The 10,504-nt window shown below is 42.3% G+C and overlaps 1 protein-coding gene across 1 annotated transcript; it reads left to right on the top strand.

The window, feature by feature from the left end:
• The first annotated feature begins 158 nt into the window (after positions 1–158).
• Positions 159–4,574, top strand: LOC118788189 (ATP-dependent Clp protease proteolytic subunit, mitochondrial-like). The gene is made up of 7 exons (XM_036544101.1): positions 159–277; positions 1,047–1,148; positions 1,955–2,026; positions 2,483–2,579; positions 3,171–3,358; positions 3,643–3,748; positions 4,291–4,574. Exons 1-7 carry the CDS (start codon positions 266–268, stop codon positions 4,512–4,514), a joined length of 801 nt encoding a protein of 266 aa, XP_036399994.1. The 5' UTR covers positions 159–265; the 3' UTR covers positions 4,515–4,574.
• The last annotated feature ends 5,930 nt before the right edge of the window (positions 4,575–10,504 follow it).

Below are 10,504 nucleotides of genomic sequence, written 5' to 3' on the forward strand. Positions count from 1 at the left end.
TCGCATGCCGAATCATTATTGAGTAACTGCCCAACAATAAGCCTTGAAGATCAGAAACAGTTTCATTCCCCGTTTCATTTCGACTCACTTGCTTGTATGATTACTGCCATCTAGTGGAGCCTGGACTATTCTCTCACTAGTTTGGCTCAACTGTCACATGACAGTGGAAACGCTGTAGATTCCGAACCATTCTGACTGGCTTCATGACAGGTTATGGTGGCGTTTACATGTGTGTTACGTTAAGGAGACGCGGTCGGGTTTCGAAATGATTGTGACGGTAAGGATGACGAATTTTCCTTACATTTCGTCGTTTTTCTGGGGACAAAACGTGAATATATAGTTAGATATGTGCATGTTAATGTGACAATTGACGGAGAGTGTTGTGGAACACGCTGTTCCAGTGAACCTGAGAACTTTTAAAATGAAATCATCAGCTATCCTTCCAACAAAGCTAGCTCGTTCGCCCTTGAGCTGGTTAGCTGTTTAGCTACCGGCGTATATACGAACGAAGTAACGTTAGGTAGGGACATTATAATGATATACCTATTGCTCAAGCTAACATCATACGTAGAACACGCGAAGTGACATTTTTAATGAGGGAACTAGCCATCTGGTGTAACGCTATATATATTAAAACTTTAAAAAATCTGACGTGATAACAGTAAACCCAGAGCTCGTAACGTTTGACCCCAACTGGAACTAAGTCAATAAAGTAGCTAGCGATGTTATTCCTGTTGTAGGTGTGCCAGGGTGCGTGGGTACCGATACAGGGATCACAGTAAATGGGAGCAGGCATTCAGAATTAAATTCCACAGCCAGACTTTCTATGCATTCCCATCGATTCGATACAAAGTGACGTCTCCAATGAAGTGAAGTGACCATGACGTCATCCGGACAGCTGATCCTGTTCGCAGTGCGTGCCGTATTAGCAGGTCCACTTCCTACAGTGGTCAGTGAATCTGTGTGGGATGCATTCTCAGACATGTCCTCTGCTTGTTTCCCCTTCTTGCCCCCCCCGGTCCTTCTACATCCCCTTTTTCTTACAGAGGGTATTACAGCGTGGGCTGTCGACAGTCAGGGGCTCTCGGTCTATACACCACAGTGCATCATGGAGAAGCCCCCTCATTCCCATTGTTGTGGAACAGACGGTAAGTGCACTGCCTTCGAGAAACCGTCTGGTGTTTCCCTACACTGTTTAAACAAGATTTCCTTGGTAATCTAATTTCCCCCCGCTGTTTCCTTATCTTGTGTGGCGGTGTTGATTTCACAGTAAATAAGTGGTCAGTAAATGGAGATGTGTTCACACAGTGCTGTGTAAAGGGGACAAACATGTAGTTTGAACCCATTCTAGTTTGCTGCTGTGGGTCAAACTGTGTTTGCACGGGTTAGGGCTATGATTGTAAGTGCTGTTCTGGGATCAGTTTACAGACTGATCATCAGATGGTCTCCTTCAGTCACTGCTGGAGTGCTGTAGCACTGAGGCATCAGTCAGGGCCACCCAGTCCAGGTCCTTACTTTTAGCAGATGCTATTATCCAGTGTGACTCATATATCTTTAGAATTTTTACATGTTATCCGTAATCTAGCTAGATATTTATCTGACACAATGCAGGAAAAACGTACCTCACCCAGGGATGCAGTAACAGTAGTACCTCACTTGGGAATCAAACCAGCAACCTTTGGGTTACCACTGTACCACAATGCTGTCATTTGTAGTTAATGCTCCAGGTGGACAGAAACTCTGTCAAAAACTGTCACAGATCATGCCTAACACTCCTGTGTTGGTTCTGAAAGAGTCAAATCGAGGGCCAGCTTTGCACTTTGCAGTCACAGACCGGCAGGCTAAGAGCATGTCTGCTGTGTCCTTGATGTTCGGGTGGCTGTCACTGCAAGACTTTGCAGCCCGGAGGAGGCAGTGATAACATGGGGCGTGTCTCTTTATTTTCCTCTTTTAGGGGCGAGGGGAGCGTGCCTATGACATTTATTCCAGGTTACTGAGGGAAAGGATCATCTGTGTGATGGGGCCGGTAGGTCTGTACGCTGTTGTCAGGGTGTGGGGTGTAAGGTGTAAGTTACAGCTGCGTTGTATCTCTCTCTGTGTATGTCCTTCCTGTGTCTATGCCTTCTGTCTGTCTTTGTAACTGTCTGGAGAGGCCTGTGTCTGAGAATAATCTTCTTTGTCTTAGTTTTTCCACTGCGGTTGGGTCTTACCCAGTATATTGAACTGTGTGCGTGTGCTCTTATGTGTATGCACATGTGTGTGTGTGTTTATACATGCATGCATTCATATATGTTATAGGCATGAGTGGATGTGTACACAAGTGTCTGTGTGTATGTTTGCCATTGTGTGTTTAAGTGTCTGTGTGCGCACATATATATGTGTGTGTGTGCATGTGTGTGTGTGTGTGTGTGTGTGTGTGTGTGTATACACGTTTGGTCTTATCGTGGGATGTTCTTCATCTCTCTCTCCCTCTTTCTGTCAGATTGATGACTCTGTGGCCAGTCTGGTAATCTCTCAGCTTCTCTTCCTCCAGTCAGAGAGCAACAATAAACCCATTCACATGTATATCAACAGCCCAGGTGAGGGGGAGGGATTAGTGTGGTTATGGTAATACACTTTTTTTTGCACCTTTAATTGTATTGTTTACAGTTGTGTTACACCATATATTTCTGGGTAGCTAATTGACTAAACTAACAAATCTAGCTTCTCAGCATCGTATTAGCTGATTATTACAAACATAAGTTGAAATACAAATTCATAATTGTGTATTAATAAAAGAATAACTCTCCAAACATTACCAAGTATGTTGTGGTAGTGTCCTCCATCTGACTGGGTAACAACTATCCTGTAGTTAAACCAACTGGTCTTAAAATTGGTCTAAAAGCATACCTATGCTTCTTCACACAATGTGGTTGCAAGTCATATATTGTATCATTTATTATACATTCATTAATTTGGCAGATATTTTTATTGAAAGCCACTCACAAGCAAGCAAAAAACCACATAAGGATGTTAGAAGACAGCATGACCAAGTTTCAGTGGTTGGCCAGGCAAGGTACAAGCTGGCTGGTAGAAATAAAAGTGCATGAAACCACAGATCAACTTTTTTATGGAAAAGAAAGTTTACGATGTAAGGTATTGCTTTAGCCCCTGTCATCTCTCTGCCTCAGGGGGTGTGGTGACGGCGGGCCTGGCCATCTACGACACCATGCAGTACATCCTTAACCCCATCTCCACCTGGTGCGTGGGCCAGGCGGCCAGCATGGGTAGCCTGCTGCTGGCCGCTGGCACCAACGGCATGAGGCACTCTCTGCCCAACTCCAGGATCATGCTGCACCAGCCCTCGGGCGGGGCCCAGGTGAGCAGGAGGGTGGAGCATGAGGTGGGGGCAGCATCACAGGGTACGGGGGGGGGGAGGAGCTGGTACCGGGAGTGGGTGGGAATCTGGGGAAGGAGAGGGAGAGCAGCCCCAGGGGTGAGAGGAGCTAGGGGAGGGCAATGGAGGAGCTGCTGTGCTGAGCTTTAGAGGGACGGTCGATGTTAGACGCTCTGTCCTTGTCTGTATGGTTATGCAGTGTCCTTGATTGTGACGCCTTTGCTGTTAGCTGGAGTGTGACAGCCTGGTTTGTGTCACCCTTTCAGGGCCAGGCCACAGACATCGCCATTCAAGCTGAGGAGATCCTTAAACTGAAGCGACAGATCAACACCATCTACAGTAAACACACTGGCCAGCCACTGGAAACTATAGGTAATGCAATGACTAGCTACCGGACACTATGGGTAATGCACTGACTAGCCACTGGAAACTTTGTGGAAACTACAGGTTATGCATGGACCAGCCACTGGAAACTGTTGGTAATGCACTGACTATCCACTGGAAACTGTTGGTAATGCACTGACTATCCACTGGAGACTGTAGGTAATGCACTTACTATCCACTGGAGACTGTAGGTAATGCACTGACTATCCACTGGAGACTGTAGGTAATGCACTGACTATCCACTGGAGACTGTAGGTAATGCACTTACTATCCACTGGAAACTGTAGGTAATGCACTGACTATCCACTGGAGACTGTAGGTAATGCACTGACTATCCACTGGAGGCTGTAGGTAATGCACTGACCAGCCACTCGAAACTATAGGCAATGCACAAGGTAGTCTTGCAAAAGGCAAGAGAGAAGGGCGGAGGCATGTGCTTCAGTGAATGTGTGTTTTCGCCAGGGTTTAATCCTCTGTTATTGTGCTTCCTTCTCTACCTCTTCCTCTTTGACCCCTCTGGCGGTACTCAGAGGGCGTGATGGAGCGGGACCGTTACATGAGCCCCATAGAGGCCCAGGATTTCGGAATCATCGACAGGGTGCTGGTTCACCCCCCTCAGGCTGGCAAGGATGAGCCAGAACTGGTGCAGAAGGAGCCCCCCACTGCTGCCAGTCCCCCTCCCGCTGCTGAATCCTCTGCCCCCGCGCAGAGCCTCCCCCGGAGTCCCCCCACCTCCTCCAAACCTGAACCCTGAACCAGAACATGAATGGAACCAGCCCTGGAGACTGGAGAACCTTCACTGTCCTCTGAAGACCTCTCTGCTGCAGAGACATGCAGAAAAACAATCTTTTTTTTTTTTGCCAACGCATAGATAGCGTGACAGTGGTTAAGAATTTTAACAAAAGAAATCCGGGTCGTGGTTTTATTCATGAGTACCTAGACACTGGGTGAGTTAACCTCCCTGATGCTAAGGCTTACTCCAAAGGGGAAAATGTAACAGCAGTGTTCATGATGGAGCAGAAGTCCATGATTGAAGGGGCTAGTGTTCAATTGATCAGCATCTGAAGAAGTGTGTCCTTGCAGAAATGTAGTGAGTCAATGAGGAAATGCTCTGCTATGAAAGGACAGGATGTAGTCACTGTCGGTTTTACTTGCTGTTGTGATTTGTCACCAGAGGACGGTTGAAATATATAAAATATATAATTTTGTTGATAACTTTGGACTTGGGACAAAGAAGCATACTGGTGAGAATTTTTATACTTGTTTCCAGATGACACATGAAACTGAGGTCTACTCTTAACTTTCAATAATAAATGTGAAAAAATCTTTGTGTTGTGTTATTTATTAATGCTTGCTCTCCAAATTTGTACATTCATCTTTTCACTTTGTACACCCTCCTTGCTCTAGAAGCACTGAAGCAAGGTGATTGCAGTCCTCCAGTACATTGGGACACAATTTACATTTTACATTACATTACATTCATTTAGCAGACAACTTCCAGCAGGGAAGAACAGAACTGTATCTATTCGAGCTGAATGAGCAACAGTGTCAGACCAGGCTAACAAATACTCCCAAACCAGTGTGAATATAACACTATACAAGCCTTAAAAGGGACATTACATTTTCTCAAAATACAGAGTTCCTCACACTCGGCTCTTCTACCTCATTAAAAAAATAGAGATCGCTGAAATAGCGTGGGAGTTTCCCAGCTGTTCACACTTCTCATCCCATGGTACACGCATGGCTGACGGTTGGCCACTAGAGGGCGCAGGCTGCACCTTGATCCCTTCGTGTGTCGTATGGATTTGGCTGCCACACTCATGTACACCCAGTAGGCACGCAAGTGACTGTACTATGAGTTCCCATGAATCTACGATGGAAATCATTATTTTCCATTTTACGTCATGCTCATTGTTCCCCTTGGCTCTGCTGAAGCCAGGCCGCCTGTGTCTCATCAGCATCAGGTTGCCATTATGTGCGCTGAACAGAGCTTCTCCACCTGCTGGCCGTGCAAGGAGGCTGCACACCATAGCAATTCAAGTTTTTCCCGTCCCAGATTACATGACATTATTGTCATTTAGCAGCCACTCTTATCCAGAGCAATTTACACGGGTTACAATTTTACCCATTTATACAGCTGGATATTTACAATGGGAATTTTGGGTTAAGTACCTTACCTGGTCCCCTAGCAGGGAATCAAACCAGCAACCCTTTGGTTACGAGCCCTGAAATGAACCACTATGCCACATTGTTGCCCATATGGACCCAGTTATAATATCAGACCTGTATAGGAATACTGGGCCTATATCTGTACTCATAAGAATGTGAGGTACATCTGCTATGATAACTGTTCAGCCTGTAAAGAACAAAACAAAAAGGGACTGAAAGCTGGAGATGTAGAGACAGACAGGGACCAACAAGACCATTTATGAGATGTTGTAGAGTTATATTTAAGCCACTGGGTGGCACAAAACTCCGATACATGGTACATGCTATTATTATGGTATATAGCAGGCAGGGGTGGAGCATAGGGTGCTGTGAAAAGGCAAAACGTGCATAAAAGGTGGTGGTTGAGCAGCTTTTATATTTTAAGTTGTGAGTTAGGTTATAGCAACTGTTTCTTGAAGGGTAATTTAGACATACTGTAGGAAAAGCGTTCCAGATCCACGCACGCTGAAGACCGCTCGTAGCCGAAACACAGAGAACGCTGTAAAAGCAACAAACGCGTCTGCTCTGGAATGGTGACGCGTTTTTGTGTTCGTAGAGATAATATGGGTCGTCATGAAATAAATATAATTCATAATGTTATCATGGGGACACGTGACACATTTCAGATAACATCTATATAGCTTTTATATCCACATTTCAAAATGGAAACAAAATAATTATGTAACGGTGGGAATTTCGGCAGTCTTTCAACAGAATCGTCGCGGTCGCAATATTCATACTTTGTGTCGGTATGTTGAGTACTGCGTGGTTGCTCAACTAGTGCAAAAATATGTGTAAACCTGGAATTGTAACAGTGTTCACTAAGTAATTTCTCCCCCCCCTTTGTTTTACCCTGACGTTTAACGAAACCTACACCACAGTATCGATGGCTGACTGCGAACATGCTTGGACAACGGGAAAACGCACTCCCATGTTGCTTCCAAGACATATCACAAATTAAAGATATATTTGCCAGTTTCGATGACGAAGCTCCATGACTAATTAGCCTACTTTGAAACTTGGACATCCAGCGCTTCTGATATTGATGAGTCCTTATATGATTTTTTTGCCTGTTGTACTCTGCTTGTAGGTCACTTTGGATAAAAGCAAAGTGAATAAATGTAAATGTAAGTGGAAAGTTAGCTACTGATTCATCCAAGGTAATTTACAAGGTTTATTGTGGAATAAGATGATCTGTACAATAAACTGAATTTAAAGCTATTGTTAAGAGTTGGGAAACAGAGTCTATTGGGAATTGCAAATGTGTTTAGCTGAAAATTGATTGCTTTTGCACTTGTAGCACTTTGCACTTTCTACTTGTCCTTTGTCTTTTTGTGTATGCTTATGTAATTTTTGTTTTGTCTGAAACTTGGTGTGCTGCTCTTCTTGGCCAGGTCTCTCATGTAAAAGAAATTTTAATCTCAATGGGACAAACCTGGTGAAATAAAGGTTACATAATGAAAAAAAAGTTGCCTAAACTTACCTCGTTACAACAATACACGGTGACACATACAGAGAGCTCAGATCAGATCAGATCTCAGAGATCAGAACATAAAATTAATCAAAATGACGGGAAAATCCCCCAACATTTAATACTGATACATCACAATGTAGCCATGGATAAACAAACTAAATATTTTAGAGGACTAGGAATTAGTTTATATAAGTAAAATGACTTCAACATCATAGACTCGTTAGTTATGTTAAAATTTAGTTTGTGTACTGTTCTGAACAATTGTAGCATAAATAATAAAATCTCTCTGGACTCCGAATAAAGTTATTAAAGTTAAAAGCTTTTTTTTTAAATCTGTGGTTAACCACTTCCATTTTACAATCAATATGGGAACAAAGTATTCGTTTATTTTTATATTAGCGCCTATCTCCTGTCCGATTAACAAAAGCATGGTTTTGCTGTCTGTACCGAACAAAACGGCGGTTTCACCTTTCCTATTAATAATTTACAAACGAAAAAACGGATGGAGACAATTACACAGACAGAAAACCAAGCCATAACATCTAAAATAAAGAAACATTACCCTCACATTCCTCCAGCGTAATTCACCCCTTCATCCAAGATAGTACACCTTCCTCTGTACGCACCAGTTTCAGGCCACAGTTTTTGAAGATGACACGAAAAATAACAGACACGGTCACATTAGCTTTAGTGCCACTGCTGTTTTAGTCCAAGATTCACGAGGTTCAAAAAATGTAAAGATGATCATGTACCTTTTGGGAGAGCACCGGGTGGCAGGAGCGGCGTTGATCTCCCCCAAGAAAATGTTAACCGTGATCGGATTGTGTCACTTTTTTGGCAATTGCCAAAGATATATATGATTCACGGTTATTGCAGTGATTTGTCTTTATTATTCAAGGTGTTCCGTTTTCTCCATGTTTAGGAAAATGTCCATATAAAATTGCACCACAGGAACAAAATACAACCCAACTATGCGTTGAGAGGACAGACTCCAACACCGACGAAGCAACTGTAGATCTTTCTGAAGACCTCTTCCCCTCTGCATGCATAATGCTCTCCACGGCATTGAAAAGATCTAATTGAAACAACTACTAACGGGCTCAGCCGACCTGATAATTCAATTAAATCCGGTTAAAAATGTAAAAAATGGTAATTCATCAACATAAAGGTGCAGAAGCATGCTAAGTATTCACACGCGTGCAGAATAAATATGCCAAAACGAAGTGGAACAGAACAGCGCGTCTTCCCCATTTTAACGCCCGCTTCCTCCCAGTCAACATTGCACTATTTTTACACAATAATAAAACTTCAGTCAGTATTATTTTCATTGCATTTCTCTCCAGAGTCAGATCCCAATGAGAATAATTCAGAACCTACCAAATCAGTAAAATGCCTTTTCGTCAGAGTTTATTCATTAAAACAAAGTCGTTTCCGAACAACAAGCTTCTGTGAAAGAGAACAGCTGCCAAATCTTTTTGTAGCATTATATTTTATTACTGATGCATTTGCTCTAGAACTGGACTTTTGTGCCTACGAAAATGCATATAAAAGAAAACATGAAATATTTTTGGTGATTTGCAATTCCCAAATTTTGTGTTACCTGAGATATTATTAGTGATGACGTGACTTAACGGTTAATGGACTCATTGCAAAATGTTTTGTTCGTTTTATAATTTGAGACAGTTGCGCGGATCATTTTTATTTTGACTGAAAAGAGTCAGGACCTCTGCTCAGTGAAACCTTGGAATCTTGTTTCTCAGCTGAGTCTTACAGAGCAGAATCGCTCTCAGCCCGAAGTGAGCACCTTGTGGTCGCGATAGCTCCACTGCTCGTTATTGTGGTCCCTTTCCGGGTAAGCGCACACAGCTGCAGGTCCGATAAGCAGAGAAAGCACTCTCCCTTGCATATTCACATTCTGCACATGCGTGAAAACGGGAAGTATTTATTTTGCCTACGCTGCAGATGGCCCGCGACCCTTTTACCTCTAACATGTAGTTTGACTAATACAAACAAGCACTAAATTAACAACAGTTCTGTAATAAATCAATCACTTTTCAAAGTCAGTCGTTCTCCTTTCGGGTGCATGTGTATATATATATACGTTGGTATTTCAACTGGAAAATCACATCGTTCTATCACAGGGGAAACACCAAGGAAACACGAAAGTAACACCCTGTTATATAATAAACTTTAAAATTATAAGCTTTAAACTTTAAATATAATGTTAATACTACACCACAGGTTTATTGTAGTATTAACTTTAAACAGAATTTTTCAACTGATTCACAGAAACGGCGTAATTTGTTGCTGAAAATAGTACGGTTCCCAGTTTTGTGTTATGCCATTTTTCAGTTAAAAACATTTACAGGACGTTTACACCAGAAGCATTATGGTATGATCAAAATGTCTCCTTTCTCCTTAAACAGTGACGCATATGGACAAATTGCATGAAACAAGGAACACAAATGTGTTCTGATATCTTCAAACGGTAGTAATTACTTTTAGTCTACAGTTAATAAGAAGCTTAGTTCATTGTGCCTTTTGTATTTTTATTTTTATTTATTTTTTGTATTAATATTTTAATTATACTATTTTTTTTGTCTCTGAGCACTACATTCTGTCTCTGTGATCCCTTAATATTAAATAGTCAGCAACAGGAAATTCAAAAATCTTTTCCATATATCTGCATATTAGTCTACTGTTCTAGTGAATTTGGGTGTCCTTAACCAAATCAGACAGAGATTTTTATGTAAAAGGTAATTGTCACATGCGCTTTTACAGGATGCACCTGTGTGACATTTATAGCGTTCTCTGTGTGACAATCTGTGCTTTCATGTGCTTAATGGGTGAATCATGACAATCATGAAACGTACCCTCACATAATTTTTTCATTTGTTTCTAACGTAGGCATGCCCCGTACTGTTGGTTTCGGTATTTTTTCCTCAGTTAATTCACTTACCCAGTTTTGAGCCAACACTGAACAGAAGTGACTCATGAATAGAATCGTAATTGAAAGTGAGATTTCGCATTAGTCAAAACAGTAGTGGGTAACGTACATTAAA

The sequence above is a fragment of the Megalops cyprinoides genome, chromosome 1 (assembly GCF_013368585.1).
Source record: "Megalops cyprinoides isolate fMegCyp1 chromosome 1, fMegCyp1.pri, whole genome shotgun sequence".
In the NCBI taxonomy this organism is placed as follows: Eukaryota; Metazoa; Chordata; class Actinopteri; order Elopiformes; family Megalopidae; genus Megalops; species Megalops cyprinoides.

Coding starts and splice junctions, on each gene's coding strand:
- LOC118788189 (XM_036544101.1), top strand. Junction 1,149..1,954: donor CCATTGTTGTGGAACAGACG/GTAAGTGCACTG, acceptor TTCCTCTTTTAG/GGGCGAGGGGAGCGTGCCTA. Junction 2,580..3,170: donor CATGTATATCAACAGCCCAG/GTGAGGGGGAGG, acceptor TCTCTGCCTCAG/GGGGTGTGGTGACGGCGGGC.